Source organism: Cydia amplana, chromosome Z, assembly GCF_948474715.1.
Source record: "Cydia amplana chromosome Z, ilCydAmpl1.1, whole genome shotgun sequence".
NCBI lineage: Eukaryota > Metazoa > Arthropoda > Insecta > Lepidoptera > Tortricidae > Cydia > Cydia amplana.
This window is the reverse complement of record NC_086096.1, coordinates 25,592,311-25,610,572: the sequence shown is the minus strand read 5'-3', so window position 1 is coordinate 25,610,572 and position 18,262 is coordinate 25,592,311. Positions and strand designations below refer to the sequence as shown.

Below are 18,262 nucleotides of genomic sequence, written 5' to 3'. Positions count from 1 at the left end.
GGCTTAAATCATTGTGATGCCACTGATGCTACGCCACTCCACGGATATTGTCCGCTTTGGTGCCATCAAGCAGGCATGACATTAATTGAAACAAAGACAATTAATTCTGACAGATGTCCCTTCATCTGCTAGATATTTAACAGAACGACCGAAATGATTAATACCACTCGCATTTGTAATAATAATACGAACTTGTTTAAAGAATGAACTTGTTTCTGGTAAGTATGGTGTGTTTTAATATTATAATTAGAGAGTGGGTTGAAGTGATAGTGTGTGTGAAACATATCAGTGTTCTTAAACTCGAAAATATCTGGGTGACCGAGCTTTGCTCGGAAAATATATATAAACTCGAAAATGCGCGTTATCCCAAAGATAAGACCTAGCTAGAACAATTTTTCGCCCCCCAAAACCCATCGCAAATTTCATCGAAATCGTTAGAGCCGTTTCCGAGATCTCCGAAATATATATATATATATAATATATATATATATATATATATATATATATATATATATATATATATATATATATATAAATATACAAGAATTGCTCGTTTAAAGGTATTAGATAGATAGATTAAGTTTGTAAATGTTGTACCCTCGTTAAAGCAGATGGGTGAATCAACTTTTAAATGTCCACATGATGAAATTGTGGATTTTTATTTTTAGTTCTTATTTTCCATATTTATATATTTTATTCTAAAAATAATGTTCTCTTGTTTATGATAATACATACAGCAGAGCTGGTTCTTTAAGAATTTAGTGAATTTGGCTAAAAATGTTCACCAGCCCAGATCAGCCCTGTCCTCTGGGCCACTCTCCAAAAGTATTTTTAAACAAACTAGATATTAATTATAGTTTAAAAATTATTATACTTACATTAATTAAACAATGCAGTTTAATATGTTATCTTTATATATGGCATATATCTCACGAAATCTCACAATATATCCCTTAAAAGTGTGCCCTGGACAACTCTTATTTAACAAAATCGGAACTTTTTAATTTAAACGCGAAATAGTTATAGTAATGTAAGAAAATTGCTCCTGCTACTTTCTTTTATATTGTGTTATTGTATCTTTAAGCATTTATGAACTGATCTTGAATTTAAAAAGAAATAAAATAATGATATGTGGTTTTCAATTAAGGGACAACTTAGTTGTCCCATAGACATATCTGGTTGTCCAATGGAAATATTAATAATAAATCTTAAAAAGGGTACTAAATGAAACAAATTTAATAAAATATCAGAAAGCAATAACATATATATATGTTTGTTAGTGCTTTCTGATAGATAATTAAATTTGTGTCATACCTTATAAAAAATCTTATCTCATCGTTTTGGTCCAAGGGACAACCAAAATGTCCTACGGACAACTACTTCCGTTGTCCAAGTGACTAGTTGTCTGAGGGATTTTTCTAAAACTTTCAGCCGTATAATAAATATTAAGGATTTTTTGTGTTTTTTTCACCCTTACGGTAAAATATACATAAAATAGTATCTGGTACAATGTCATTTATTGTAATATGTTAAGTATTTATGTATTTGTGCCAGTGGTCCGATGGACATGCAATAAAGCCACCCACGCTCTCCAACAGTACTCGACCGACTGACGCCGCGAGTTTCGTGTAATCAAAATGACGGGTAGGCCTATCTGCTTACCAAAAATTTGAACTTGTTGTCAAGTATCTTACTACGTTATCTATATTTAGATTTCATAACTAATTTGCCTTTCATAATTAACCTGCATGGGTCAACTGGACAACCATATTGGATAATTAAAGGGACAAAATTAAAAGCCAATTTATTCATAAACCAACTAACGCAAATATAATAAATCGGTATGTTTTATTAATTATACATGGATATTGACTTGACTTGACTTGACAACAAGTTTAAATTTTTGGTAAGCAGATAGGCCTACCCGTCATTTTGATGGATATAAACACGATTATGTGTTTAAATACCAATTTCACAACAGTATTTTTTTATGATACAAAGTTTTATGGTGCACCGTTGCACGGGGACAGTCTGTCCTACTATTGAAAACCAACTTTTGGTCTTTTAGACAACCAATATAGAACGGGTAAATTGTAAACAAAATAAAATGTTTTGTAATAAAATGTTAGATAAAACACACGAACATAACGGAACAGGAACATAACGGAATACTAAAAAACTCATTACTTTTATTTAAATTTGTATTATCGATCAGGGACTCTGTACGTGTGATGGTGAACACTAAAAAGTTGATTCACCCAGATATTAGCTGGCGAAGCCAGGTACCTACCCGTCATGTCTGAAGCCATCCCATGTTACATATGGTATCAGTGTCAGTCATACTTTCATGAAAGTTCAAATGTGTACTCGTACCTACACTGATTATCTTATGTCTTACTGCTGATTGATTACCTTATTCCTTGCTGAATATCTTGCTTCGTTAGTTACCGAAACAAATCGATACAATTAGTTGAATATTTACCCCCCTACGTATAATAACAAGTATATTGGAAAATTGTAGACGCGAATGCACCGCGGGTTGGCCATGTATTTACTACCAGCAGCATCGGAGTCCAAGTCAACGCCCGATTGATTACCGCGACATTTCCAGATATCTAACTAATAAGGACTTGGCCACTGAATTATATATATTTAATATGAGCGATGCCCCCAATCAAAGTGATTTGTCCTGCGACAAAATACTTCGTCAACGATATTATTTAGTGCTCGCTATTTTTACCCGACTATGGAAGGAGGAGAGATTTTAGCAGTTATCATGTATATAAGTTTTTAGTAAGTAAGTATAAATAACCTATAACCTTTTTATGACATAATGGTTTCCAACCAAAAAGTCGTTTGTCCATTATGAATCGGTGAAAGAAAACGTAGAACAATGAGGTTTACGAAAAAAAATGTTTTGTAGGTACCCTAGCGTCGGCACTGCCCGCATCGGCCTAACTTCACCGAGATTGTAGTGTGTTATTTCGCACTTTCAGGAAGCTCTGCGATATACATGCTGGGGCTTTTTGTATAATAAATAATACAAACTAATACTATTAGGGTCAGGTCACAGGTGGGGTAAATATAAAACACGAGTAAAAATAAGACTAGGTTTGTAACACTCAAAAACTTATTCTATTTCATTTATATTCTATTTAAAAATAACTAATAGAACTCTACACTCAAGGCTTCTTTTAAATGGAATAGGAATGAAATAGAATAGAATACGTTTTTGAGTGTTCAAAACTAAGTCTTATTTTTACTCGTTTTTTTTTTATTTTTTCCCACCTGACCATGTTGTATTTTATTAATTTATTATGCAATAGGCCCCAGTAGGTACCTATGTATAAATATACCTATGGACAATTACGCCTCTCGTTCTTCTAACTAAAGGATGTCACCGAAACAGCCGACTATATCGCACATATCACAAACGTTATTTTTTGTAATTATGTACATACATAGTATGTTTTTCTGGTAAATTAACTCGCAATCAGATATCCAAATATAGCTCGGATTTTGATATTATAGTCTCATTTAATGACTACAGTAACGATTTTTCTTTGCGCCTAAAGTTGAATAAGTGTTCGGGATAGATAATTTGAGCTAATTTATGATAGTAGGCGGCTGATAACCGAGCAGGCTTATCACTGGAGCGTGATGGATCGGGCCGCAGATACTTAGATGGGAGTATCTCGTTAAAACTACCATCGATTGCGATAATAAAGTACACAATTAATACTATTACCTATATACTTAGGTACGTATATGGACCGTGCTAATATGTTACGCCTCATTATTAGTTGTATACGTATACACTATACCTACATATACCTATCCGATTGACGATAGGTTTGATCACGAATATTTATGACGCAATTAATATTAATGAACATTTTTTAAGTTTTGTTCTCCATCCCTAACAAATAACCCAAAACAATCGATGGTTTATAGACCCACTAGTAGTAATCTAATAAATATTAGCTGCTGACAATATTGCTGGTCATTATTTCACTGCTCTAGCTGGTATTGCTATTTTCATTGGAATTCCAATGTTCGTTCCGTTCTATTTCACACTGTTGTTTTATGTTAATAAGCAGATTTAAATACACATGAGTTTCATATATACCTACAGATGAAATCACTAAAAATACAGAAGGTTCAAAAAAAATAAAAAGCTTTACAGGGAAGGTACTAATGCGCTACCGTTTATAATATATTGTTTTACATGATTTAGTGGTTAATAATGGGATCCTTGTATAGGCTAATGTTTGCTTATATCGTTAACATTTAAGGTGTTTGAATAAAGGGATTCTTAACACAATCAAGCTAATCTCACTTAAAGAGGGCCAAGTAGTCGGTTTAGAGGCAAGGGGGCGAGCGCTCACCGAAGTCCGCGCGACTTGGGAGGTCCGCCGCTGCATGGCCTTTCCAAATTAATACGTAGCTTTATGTATCTCGATTATCTCGCGCTTTATGCTTGGCTCCTTCCAGGAACAGAGAAACCTAGCAAACTTGGCGTTCGTTTCGTTACCTATGTCTTATATAAGAGCCGATTGACATATTTTAGACTCTTTTTTTATCTACCTAACTATATAAAGTAATGTCAGTAGTTTAAGTTCAAGTTAAGCAATTCATTCCTGAGTGGTATACCTACTTAGTAAATTAAAGTATTTAAGTCTGTGACCAAACCGTTGCGACCAAATTGCTGCGGCTTAATGAAAACCACTAGATTCATTTTATTTCCTAAAACAAAATTTATCTCTAGGGGATTAGTTATGTTCTCCTAAAACACGCCAGCTGCTTTTGATTGAGCACAAGCAAGTAGGTATTTTCTATTTTTTTTTTATCAGGCAGGGTTTCATGCAGTCGGCCACCGGACTATAAGTAGCCAACCAATTTTTGTCTACCGGTAGTATATTCCACACAGACACATAGACATACATATTCAATTATTCATGGTCGTCCAACAATTCCAACATACTATGGATAATGATATTCAACGGTGGCTCCTCTATCGGTCGCATTAAACTAATCATGACAAAATATATCACATCTATTACATCTATCTAATACCTTTAAACGAGCAATTCTTGTATATTTATTTATCTAAATATTTATATGTATGGGGCTTTTCGGGGGTGAAAAATCGATATAGCTAGGTTTTATCTCTGGGAAAACGCGATTTTTTGAGTTTTTTTATGTTTTCCGAGCAAAGCTCGGTCTCCCAGATATTAATGCTTTAAACACGAAGTGAAGTTAGGGAACCTAAGTTTAATATGTTCCTATAAAATTTGAAAATTTCATTCGATTTAGCTAATCTATCATTTGATATTAACTCTTACTCAGACTAAAGAAAACCTTCCAACATTCGTACTTAGACTAAACATACTCCCAAAAATTGTGAATATTTTAAGGTAATTAGATAATGTATTTTTTAGGGTTCCGTACCCAAAGGGTAAAAACGGGACCCTATTACTAAGACTCCGCTGTCCGTCCGTCCGTCTGTCACCAGGCTGTATCTCACGAACCGTGATATATGTATATGCCGCTATAACAACAAATACTAAAAACAGAATAAAATAAAGATTTAAGTGGGACTCCCATACAACAAACGAGATTTTTGACCGAAGTTAAGCAACGTCGGGCGGGGTCAGTACTTGGATGGGTGACCGTTTTTTTGCTTGTTTTGCTCTATTTTTTGTTGATGGTGCGGAACCCTCCGTGCGCGAGTCCGACTCGCACTTGGCCGGTTTTTAATTCCATTATTGACCATTACATATATACCTTCTACACAGTGTAAGAGGTAGACAATGAAAATTCTAATTCTAATAATGAGAGACCACCGGAATAGTTACATTTGGTAGGCTCGCGCATTATATGAAGTAATTTATGATCTATCAACTCAGCATAGCAATGAGGTGATTAGTCTTAACGGACTGATACAATCATAGACAATGAGCAAGCAGCACTTGCTGGGTGCCTACGAAATAATAATTTATTATTACATCCCTTCGGACCCCCAACTCTAGTTGAATGTTGAGCTTTGAGAGTTTTTAGGCACGACGGGTATACAACAAATGAAATGCATGCAGCTTTTCTTACTATATAATTATGTTTACAAATGTAAAGACTTAAAAAGGAGGTCCCCGTGTTCACTTGAAAGACAACGTTCATAATTTTCATAAATCAACCACAAGAGAAAGATCGACACAAGATCTTAAAGTAATAAAATAAATAAGTGTCCACGCCAAATAAATTGCTTGCAGTTTTGATCTGATAGTTCCCGGTGTAAAGTTCCCTTAACTAAATTACAGCCTAAGTGTAACTTTAAAGTCTACACTTGTTCAATATTGTCACTTTAAACGATCTCAAATTTAAGGTGCTTGTTTGAATGATTGATTATTGATGCTGACCACGTATGCAGAAACCATAGTCCAATAATTTCCAAGGGCGAAGAACAATAGCCAAGGAGGTGATTAGCATGCTCCCAGGACGATATTTCGTCGGGTAGGTACCTACGTAAGTAAATTGAGTACATTTGCATGCCCGAAACAGTTGGCAGACGACAAGCCCAAGGACGGAGCGTCGGCGCCACCGGTGATGTAATTTAATGTACTCAACACTTCTTCTTACCACATATGAATTCAATTAGTAAATAAATATAAAGCTCAAATGTACACTTGTACAGTATATCTCATATTCATTTTCAATAACTACGCTATAACGTTGGTAATAGCGATTGCGCCGCCTCCAAGGGTGAAGTATTGCATACCAAACAACGCAACACGTGTTGCAGTAACGTTTACACAGCTTGACACAAAAAAATACAGTATAAAAAAGTTTTTAAATCCAGAGGCCCTAATGCCCCGAGCATACTACTTAGTGACGTATTAGTTTAAATTGAGTCCTGAGGTTCCTGACCGTAGCAAAAGGTACTCACAAACGTAGTAGTTATATTTAGTGTCCGACCGAATCGGCCAGTTTCGGCCATAAAATCATGTTCCGCGGTTTCCGCCAAAAAACGATCGAACCTTTCGGCCGGGCCGAAACATACAAAATGGTACTTCGTACTATGAAACTAAACTATGTGACAAAGACCAAAAGTTGGGGAGCAAGTCGGACAACAATATTTATGTATACAGAAATTAATTGGTTTATTAGAAAACACAATTCCCCTAATGAGGGCGCCACTGGACGGTCGACGCAGTGTTGATATGTGTATAAAAGCGGTTTAATGACATTTTTTCAACCATTTTAATAAGTCTACAGAAGTTTCGGTTTCGGCCGAAACTAGAGCCAAAGCCGAACCTTCAGTTTCGGTTTCGTCAAAAAAACATGTTTCGGTCGGACACTAGTTATATTGTCTTTGGTACTCACTTCCATCCTGTAGAGTATCTCGAAAAGAGCCATATTTCGTTGCTGTGCGGACGAAAACAATGGCATCGTTTTCTCGCCCTCTGACAGTTACACGGCCTCTGTAAAGAAAATGTTACTTTAAATTCAAGCACGAGTGAATAAAAAAGGTCCTTGTCGTATAAGTACAATATCATACATGTCAGACCATCGCCTTAATCCTCAATCAGCTTGGAAATATCGTATTTCGCTTTCGGACGCATCCAGTCATCGTCATCATCATCATCATTTGAAACATAGAGGATGACGTATGCCTGAATCGAATGTGCACATCTAACCATGTAGCCCAGCCATGTTACACAGTCATTAGAAATTAATCACAATAGCTAATTTTACAACACTCACAAATATTTACCTATCAGTTAAAATATGAATCAGAAATGCCCATTTTTCGGTTTATGTAAGACAGCGTATATATATATATATATATATATATATTATATTTTTTAAATATATATTATGTATTATGGTTTTATCATGTTACATTGTTTTGTACACGTAATAAATAAAGAACGAAATAGAGATTTGGTGTTGGATAAGCAAACTCAAGAGTGAAATAAAGAAACAATATATTGGAAGAGTAAAAATAAAACCAGGAAAAGTAGCTTGTAAAAACAAATTTGCGCACTCCTAACACCTTTCAGCAACTAAGTAACTACGGGACCCTAAATGTGTCGAGGTTTGGCTGAACTGCATACAAAGGGCAGACCGAAAAGGTATTCTGCGTTTTATTTTTGTAGAATGTAGGGAAGTAGGTACATTTGTGACAATTAAGGCAATGTTCGTGCACATTTACGGAACTTATTACAATACAACCAGTTTCCGACAGAAAGTGCCATATGCGGAGTAAAGAGTATTGTGCAAAATGATTTAACGGAGTAAATTAAGTTTTCAACTATTTACCCTTTCAGTGATAGTTACATCAAAATTCGGCGCTGTTCTGTTCTGTTTCAGCGGGTTTGTTAAAAATCAAACTAACATAGTCAAAGCCAAGCTCCAATATCGTCGGCGACTGCTGTAACTGGCAGAATGTTAAAATATTTACATTGCGGCGAGAGTAGGTACGCGCCGCACCGAATCTGCTTATTCTAATTCTAACCACGCGTTACAGAAAACTAGAAGCCGTTTTACACAATTTGTTTGTTAATGGCCCTAAAACCCGCGGTATCAGTTAATTACATACATAACTCTAATGAATCCCCTGTGACGATAATCCGCCACGGGCCGTGGCGTGGCCCACGGCAGACGATGTAGTGAGGTATGTTTGCAGGAAGACCCGTTTCGAGCTGAAAGTGTTCCAGCTGCGTTTGCGCCATTAGACACTTTAGTTCGTTTGTGGTAACCATCGCGAGCGCGGACGCTGGCAGACTACCGAATCCTACCCTACACCGTAATACTGTGTCAAGGACATCACTATACGTATTTTATCTTCTAATTTTTTATGAATTGTGTATACGTATGTTAGTTTCATATTTTGTAAGGGTTATGGGCCTTAAAATAATTGATTTGTCAATGTCGAATAATTGCATTACAGAATTAAAAGTCCTATCAATAAGCCATTTTGGTGTGTATTTTGTTGTTATCAAAGAGGTAATACAACACACTAAATAGTAACGCATTTTTTATGTGCGCATTTGTAATTTTGTAGAACGATATACGGGTATGTTAAACAAAATAAAATAATACTCGGAATAGGAACTATAATATAACACATATTAAAAAACTTAAGGAAAGTGTCTCTTGCATGTTCACTTAGACTTAGACTCTCATTTCTGGCGTGTGTAAATATTGCTGAGATGCCACATTTGATACTACTTAATTAAGTATAGGGCCATTGAAAATAAATCTAATACTTAAATACAATAGTCGTCATGTGGATATCGTAAAATTATTATGTGTTTTGCAGTAGCAGACCACATAATAAGAGAGACGAGACTTCATACAACACGGCGTTCCTCGCGTGCCTATTTTACTGTTTTTCTATTTTAGCTTTATATTTATAGTATAAAATTTGTAAAATGGAAAAAGTAGCAGTAGGTGACTACTTATGTATAATAATATTTAATGTAATTAGAATCGTCAATGTTGTAGATAGTCGATTCTCGCTGCGAGGTATGGGGGTTGCAAGTCTGTGTTTTTTTATAAACTAGTCTCTGTTAGCAGATAAAACATTTTGGCATTTTTATTATCAATATATAATCAAATATACCTAAGATTAAAACATTTAATTCCATAATGCATTAATTTCCATACACGACCTCACATATGGTTAGATTGGTAGTATGGTATTATGATAAATATGTATTTGTTATCACTCTCATATCCAAATTTAATTAGGTACGTATTTATTAGTGTTATAATATACATACATATACTTAGTTAACTAAAATAATTTTAGGAGCTACTTAAAATTACGAGGAGGAAGATTAATTAAAGAAGTTCTAGAATTGAACAAGGGATTGTTTGTCTACGATATAAATGTCGTCCATCAATCAATTGATTATAAAACAATACTAGAGATAGAAAGGACAATAAATGTACGTAGCTAATCGTAGTAACGAAGTTAAATAAAGACGTAATTCATATTCCTGTGACTACGTGACGTCTACTACGAATAAATAAATATGAAGAGATCCTTATCTCACTATTAATGGCACGGGCAACAATTATACTTTATACTTTTTGATGAGAGCGACTAGAATAAGTGAGTCTGTCCCCGCTATCCGATATCATTAAATAGTATAATGATTATAAAGAGTATTTTTTTATCATACGACGGAGCGGTAGGTTTGAAGTCGGCCACCCGTGCCTTCTTTATCTCGCATCAAAATGCTGCTTCTGCAGTCCGCACATTGCCAAATGCTTAGAGTTTAATAGCTCTTGCGGCTAATGTGAAAGACTTAGCGCAAATGTTCGAGATATATTAATCATCATGCATGCACAATATGCACATAATGATCTTTGTGAACGAAATATAATCTGGTGGTATTTAAATTATAAAGACTAGCCACAAAATGAAATTATATTGTACAAAGTTTGCAGTTAACACACGTATTCTTCAGGCACATTCTTTTCGATGTGAAATGCATATACTACTACAAAAGTTCTGCTTCGATATTATTTCGTTACCGGTTCTATGTAAAATAATGTACCAGATTATGCATGATAAGATTTTATCGTGTACACACTTAATCTAGGTAAAAAAGTTACGATGCGTCATATATTTTTTTTTTTTCAATTTCCTCTACAAATATTAAATGCATTAATGTCGTTACCGTATTACTTTTTAATCCGTTACTTTTTTTATCAAGTAAATTGAAAGTGACATCGCCCGTTACCCGCTGCATCAGCGCCGCAGGCGCAATCACAATGTAACCTTAATTCCATACCTACATGACAAACAAAACGAAGGCGTGCTCTATGGCATGGCCCCTTGCCCCAACAATCTAATCCGACTTATGACATAATTGCTCACCACCCTTCGGAAAGAGACAACGGACAATTCAAAAATATATCAGACAGCTACGAGTATAGTTCAGAACCCCTAGTGAAAATTTCCTTCGATAGCGTGACGACTTGACGAGCGTTTACGTTATGTGTATTTTTGTATGGGATTTTGAACAACGCGTTAAGCGGGACGTTCTGGAAACTCAAAATCCCATACAAAATGACACTTAACGCAAACGCGTACGTCACGTCACGCTATCGAATGAAATGTACACTAGGGGTACTGTATTAGATCTCTCACTTTTTGCAGAGATCCAGAGATGTGGATTGCTTAAGAGGGACACGAACCCTTTGCCAAAAATGTCGCTCTCATTTTAAAATGATAAATTAATAATATGTATACTTAAGTTACATGAAACTTGGCATGAGCATGTACGTAACATAGGTATATCTGTCTGCTACTAGCTTTCGTTGTTAAAAATTGTTAAGTATACAAAAATATAAACCGAGTATAAGTTTTACATGTAAAACTTGTATTCGTTCTATTTAAGTATTTTCTTTGTATGTATTATAGTACACGACATACAGATACCTTAAAAGATTTTTTCACTAAATAAATTAGCGAGCGAGACTTGAATTTATTTCAAGCCTTAATAATGTAACATACAATAAGAGTTTTTTATGTTTTATTATACCTAACTAAAGTATAAGAAATACCTTTCTAACTCCTTTTACAGAAAGTCGCCTACGTGCGGCAAAAATTGTATCTTTTTTGCTCGGTTTTAAGTTCATGTTAAATTTGCCTTTCTTCCTAGAACTCTGATGAACTCCGAATTTTTGCAGAACTTACCTTTAGATCCAGGTCCATAACCAGATGTTTCCCGAAAGATGTGCCACCAGTTTTCTGTATGTGCAGGAAGACCATGACGTCGTGCGCATTGAGGTCGAAACGAAAGTCATCATGGAGCACTTCGTCGTAGGAGAGGCCGCGCTGAGCCATAGCGTCGGGGAGCGGCCGACCGGGCGCCTCCGCGTACGTGAGCGCGGCCGGCTCCGACACCCGCTCCCGGGCCGTCACGGCGCACACCTGCACCAAACATATACCAGGCTTAAGCAACATCAACTTCCATTCTATCTACTATACGTTTATCGCTTAATCTCAGAAGAGATCGGTAAGAAGTTTTCAGTAAACGGAGCAAAGTAATAGAAAAGGGTATGGTTAAGGCCGCCGCACTGACCCATTACTAGGCATTGCGAGACCCTTATTTTTTGTGCAAAATAAAAATAAAATAACACTGATTTAAACTTTCACGATTTTTACACATTATTAAATTACCAATAATTAATTATTATTCCGAGACCACGGGGACAACGCCGTCCTCGAAACGTCGGAGGTAAATCTTAAAACTTAGATACGCGATTAAGTCCCGTTGTATAATTTAATAAAAATAAAATACTCAAGTTGAACAGCGCGAGGCGCCTGCAAGAGCGAGGCCCTCGGGCGACTACCCTGTTTACCTTCCCCCAAGGCGGCCGCTGTGTTTAAAAGTTTGGTCCCGTGACTTGTTTGGCAGTTTCTTTCAGTTCCAATTCCAAACTAAGCACTACTACAACTTACTAGAAAACCACCACGATACTAGGTTCGCCAACCATGTGAATACAGGCTGTACTAGACTGAACTTCAATAAACAGGAATACATCTTCCCCACCATTCGAAGCTTAGATCGCAAATCGCAATGCATACTTCGCGCTCACGTTTCGTACCAATTTCATTTTTGAGTCGCGCGGCTTTTATCGCTCACAGATATTTATATATCACTCCCAAGTTTAGTTGCAAAATGGCAGATCTTAACACCCTTTCGACGAATGCCGCCGAATACCTAGTCGATATTTTATGTCCACTTGCACCAGCCCAATAACCCGGGGTTAACCCGTTGACCCAGTGTCAAATTGTAATGGTAACCATGGTAACTTCAGGTTTAACCGGTTAATCCCGGGTTAGTGGGATGGTGCAAGACGCTTACCCCTTTCCTGCTTCTTTTTGCGCAATGTCTTGGCCACGTTGTAAATAACTTGATCGTGTGTGTGTCTTGAACATTAATTCTGACGAAAGTGTAACTACATAATTTTTGAACATGAGGGTCACTTTTGTGTTAGATTACAGAAAAACTTATAAGATGAAGCGTGAGTTGATTTCAGTTACTCCGGCTTGCACTTAATAGCTGGATTCTATTTTCTAGTAAGATCGACATATTAAATATGTAGATCAGTTTGTTTGTACAAATCCCAGAGACCTATTTGCGTTTTTTCTCGCCTAGTGCTCTTAGGGTATAGACAAGTGAAAACACACCTAATAAATGTTTATTAGGTGTTACCCTTTCTTAACATATTACAAACATTAACTACAATTCTGCAAATTCCATTAGTATCTACGTCTAAAATGAGTAGTTTAAGCTTTGGCGCGGATAGACGTTACAAGGGTGCCGAGATAAAAGGGCCTCAACCCCTGAACCTCATCCCCGCTTATTTGTTCGACTAATGAAGTAGGTAGGGGCGTTATTCATAATAGGAGGCAGCCAGCCTTGCGCGAACTATGGATAGAGCACTTCCACTTCGACAGTTTTGTAAATATGTATGTAAAATAAATCTGTCGTATCACAGTAAAGTTGATTTAAACAAAATACAAACTAAAACAAATTAATATAATAATTTAATAATTAATGTACTTATGCCCTTTTTCATGTCAAGTCTCGCGACTGAGCAAGTCTGCCGCACTAAACAGTGTGACTATAAGTACTTACCTTATTAGTTTTATTACAGAGCTAGTCAATTAAATGCAGATGGACCTGTACATCTGATGACGTAGTTTAGACGCGTTTAGAAAGACGCTGATCTGATTACAGTACGATCTGATTACAAGCGATGCATTAGTTGCCTATTATTAGTCTAATAGAATTTTGAACACGTTGATTTTTGCAAACAATTTTTTATTGTAACTCACATCTTCGTATGTATACTATTGTTCGGGAATATCCTGCTAGATAACATGGGTAGGTACCTATACCTATTTACTACCTACCTACATTGTTTCGCGTCACGATAGAGGTCAGGAGAACAGTCACGACATCGAGTCGAGTCACATTTCGGAGTTGTATATACCTATTTCATGATAATCATTGTCATTATCTTATTGATCGCGAAGTAGATGACGTGCAAACTTATCAACGCTAAAGAGTCGTCAGAGAAAGTGCTAATATAAGTTACGGAACAACATCCGCAGTCATAGATCGATATTGTTAGGCAGTGGGATTGCATACAAAGTAAGGTTAAATTCGGGTGGGCGACCTAAAACCCCACTGACGTGTGTCAAGATTAAAATCAGAATGAATTTACCTTTCACGTGCGATTGCGATGTGACATCCGTAAATTGTCCTTTTCCGACGGTAGAATTGAGCCACATGTGAGTCATAATTCCCCGTAACTTATTTCGAACCCATCAAAATAACTTTGTACATTTAGAGTTAAAGGTTGAGGTATAAGATATACGGTGGCAGTTAGTACTCCATGTGCCAAATGGCCATACCTATGGTCGCTATCGCTATGCTGCGAGCTATCATTAGATTCATTAGAACGAATCTTTTTTTTCCTCAGACCATGATGTGATAAAATCACACTATCAAACTATCAGGAAGGAATTAATAAGAATTAGTTGTCATAAATAGTTCTCTATTTAGAATAAAATAAGTAATTGCAGCCGATCTCCGCAATCCGCTCCGCTCCGCTCTGAGGGCCTACCGCGAACCACGTTCGACGTGTTGCCTCCCTGTCACACTTACGTACGAATTTACAAGTGCGACAGGGAGGCAACACGTCGAACGTGGTTCGCGGTAGGCCCTCTGAGGTCCCGGGTACGAATACTGGCTGATATTTAAGAGCATCTGTACTAAAGCATCTATATATGCATGTATATCGCCGGCGTCTATTATACCCATAGCATAGCCTAGTCAGACACAGGCAAATTTTGCGATTTTGAACGCGGAACTTTCAATTATTTCTAACATAAGAGTTCAAAGGCTTGAATAATAAAAGTACTTGAATAAGCACGCGGGGAATAACGAGGATAGTAAACAAGGATTGCTTAGTTTGCGCCTAGGTCGAACTGTATAAAACTGTCCCTATGGCTTAATACCTACGAGTATGTACTTATTTATTGCTTTCACAAGCCCGATAATTACTATATCTCTGTTTCATATACCAACCTACCCATTATCATGAATCCGCCTATCTGCTTCTTTAATTAAATAGTGATACCTATAGTATCAATCTACCATCCATGAATAAGAGTGTCTAGCACAATTTGAATTTCGACGGACACAGGTAACACCAGGAATGTGCAACACCACCCACATAACCTACGTGCCAAACGATATCTTGCGTTATTGAAGACTTAACTTATTCAGTATAGGTACTGTAGGCGGTCCTGGCCAGGTGTTATCCTGTCCATTATCAATTCAAGTCGCAACCCGCTGACGAGCCGTGCCCGATCAACCCGCTGCGCCTTATGTGGCATGGCAACGGGCACTGCAGCCCGCCGCCGCGCCGCTTGTGTGAGAAGATGCAACTTATTCTTTGTCTCGACCATTGCAGTTGCTAACCAAATTAGGCTTGAAAGTGGAATTTCAAGTTAAGGTCCATACGAGGGCAGAAACTGGAACAAAATATAAATGTCGTTCCCTGACAACCCCACTTTGCGTTTCGCTATTTTAATATCATATTCACACAGTAATCAGTATTCAATGTGTACAGTAAGAATTTTGAAACGTAAACAGCTAAAAAGTCTTGTTGTCAAATAATCGTTATTTGATTTACAAGAGGGTAAAGTTGTTGTTTCACGCTAATATTGTATCGTGCTAAATAATGACATCCGAGCAAGCGAAAGATACCAAAATTTTGAACCACGAGCGTGGCGAGTAGCTGGTGGTGTGGTGAAAAAAAAAACATAGTCTGCTCGCTTGCTTGTGATTGCAGTTTCTAACCAAATTAGGCTTGAAAGGGGAATTTCAAGTTAAGGTCCATACGAGGGCAGAAACTGGAACAAAATATAAATGTCGTTCCCTGACAACCCCACTTTGCGTTTCGCTATTTTAATATCATATTCACACAGTAATCAGTATTCAATGTGTACAGTAAGAATTTTGAAACGTAAACAGCTAAAAAGTCTTGTTGTCAAATAATCGTTATTTGATTTACAAGAGGGTAAAGTTGTTGTTTCACGCTAATATTGTATCGTGCTAAATAATGACATCCGAGCAAGCGAACAATACCAAAATTTTGAACCACGAGCGTGGCGAGTAGCTGGTGGTGTGGTGAAAAAAAAAACATAGTCTGCTCGCTTGCTTGTGTATCAAACTTATCGCTTTACTTCTCTTTCAACGTCATGTACAGATTCTATAAACTCAACGAGGTTGCGTTGGTCACAAAACTGCCATCGCCACCTCCGGTTTCCTTGATCAGATCAGCTTGATGTCATCATAATAATTATACCTAATTAACTTTCTCACCGGTCTTGCATTAAGTACGTATACCATTACATATATCAGCTTATAAGTTACACTTTCCGCATACCCACTCGTTGTAGGTGTCGACTTACACTACTTAGTACCAAGCACGATTTGCTAAAAGTTAAACGTCTGATGTGAACATTCTTAATAATGCAATTCTAGTACCTACCAAAGGTCATCTTTGAACAATCGACCTGCGATTGGGTCAATTCTAATAAGTATGTATATTCGAAGTTAGGAAAGGTACCCTAACAAGTTTTTGGCAAAAATTTCATATTTTTTGGTACAAGCTTTTATTGTTGACTGTACTTTTCTTACGACAGACAACTAATACTCATCGAGACAATTCTAAAAAACCCTAACACAATTAGGTTGCGTTGTTTCATCACAGAGTTCCTATGGCCACCTCCTGTCTCCATCATCAGATCAGCTCGATGGTACCATAATATTGCATTGTCACCCGACTGTGTATGCAAAATTTCAGCTCAATCGGAAACCGGGAAAAGGTATTGTTATTGTGATTAAACAACTGTACCGATATTCGGAACCTAAAGTAATATATTGAGAGTGGCAACACTGTAGTTAGTCGTATTGTCCTTTTCTAGCATATACGTCCATCTCTCTCCCACACCCCCACCACTTCAGGCAGTTGCGTTTGACAATTTTGACAGTTAGAAACAAACGCAAATTACCTCATTGGCTTGCTGTTTTTCCATCTGGAAGGTCGTGAAGCTAAACTGCTGGTGAGTTTTTGAATTTGTACCCCAGTTTAGCTGACTATATTGAAAAACAGTTTCTAACGGCTTTTGCCGTTCGAAATAAATATTTAAATTTAGTTGTCCGTTAAACTATCTAGCAAATAAAAATGATCCGGAATAGTGATGTGCAAGTGTTTTCAAAGGCTGCCTGCGCGCACCGTGGCTATGCCAATGAAAATACTAAAACACATGGTAGAAAACACATCGAGCTGGTAAAGCGTGCACGTGTCACCATTATAATTTAATTTTATTAAGTCTCTTCCGAGTCTTGTTAGTTTAAATCTTTGTGTGTGTATAATAACGGTTGAAATTATATAATACTTAAATGGTGATGTGTGGAGGTATACCCTTTCAAGTGATTTGTGTTTTCGAATACGAATGGATCGGATAGTTAATACGTGTTACGTAGAACCTACGTATTAAGGTAGAAGCTTATAGACGTGTAGGTTTTTTATCTGTCCAAGTATCTATCAGCAATTTATCTTTTTATCCCGTTCCGGGTTAATATAATATTGCAAAATTAATTTTTTGGTAATAAACTTGCTGATAAATAACGTGTACCCGAATAGGAGTCGACGATATTTCCGCTCTAAGGGACACAAGGTAACGAACAAACCTACATCGCAAACATTGCATTTATTTTTGTGGAAAGTGAGTACTTCGGCAGTACATAAACTTAAATCTGACTAGACATAGAGAGAGATTAGCATGGCTCTGCGCAAGAATGACATGCGAATTCGTGAAGTATTTCACTCTGTATCTATCAACTTATATCTCTCCAACTAGATCTTTGATTTATGTAGGTAGGTACCTACTTAAATATATAACTTAGCAGGTACTTACAGCTTTAAAGGTTAAGGAAAAGAACTCTTGCATGTAGGTGCTATATGTGCTTGTGTTATTTTGAATTTGAATAACTTGATTATTAATTCTATACGTAACTACATACAAGAGGGTCAATTCTTAAGCCTACTTACCTACCTAGATAAATAGTACACTTAAATTAAACGTTTCAAATAAAATCGGAAGCCTGTGACATGGAAGGGCATTAACGATACGGGAATCTTTAGATTGATTCAT

The 18,262-nt window shown here is 36.7% G+C and overlaps 2 protein-coding genes and 1 non-coding gene across 3 annotated transcripts in view; 2 read left to right on the top strand and 1 right to left on the bottom strand.

Moving 5' to 3' along the window:
• Positions 1-18,262, top strand: part of LOC134661674 (GTPase-activating protein) — a 360,962-nt gene that overhangs the window by 234,798 nt on the left and 107,902 nt on the right. The window lies entirely within an intron of this gene.
• LOC134661918 (heparan-sulfate 6-O-sulfotransferase 2) overlaps positions 1-18,262 on the bottom strand; it is a 52,744-nt gene that overhangs the window by 26,364 nt on the left and 8,118 nt on the right. Inside the window, exons 2-3 of the mRNA XM_063518166.1 lie at positions 11,714-11,950; positions 7,381-7,478 (exon numbers count right to left, since the gene is read on the bottom strand). Of these exons, the coding sequence (XP_063374236.1) occupies positions 7,381-7,478; positions 11,714-11,950 (335 nt within the window). The remainder of the gene's footprint in view (positions 1-7,380; positions 7,479-11,713; positions 11,951-18,262) is intronic.
• Positions 17,838-17,941, top strand: LOC134661961 (U6 spliceosomal RNA). The gene has a single exon (XR_010098006.1). It is a non-coding gene; the product is annotated as a U6 spliceosomal RNA (small nuclear RNA).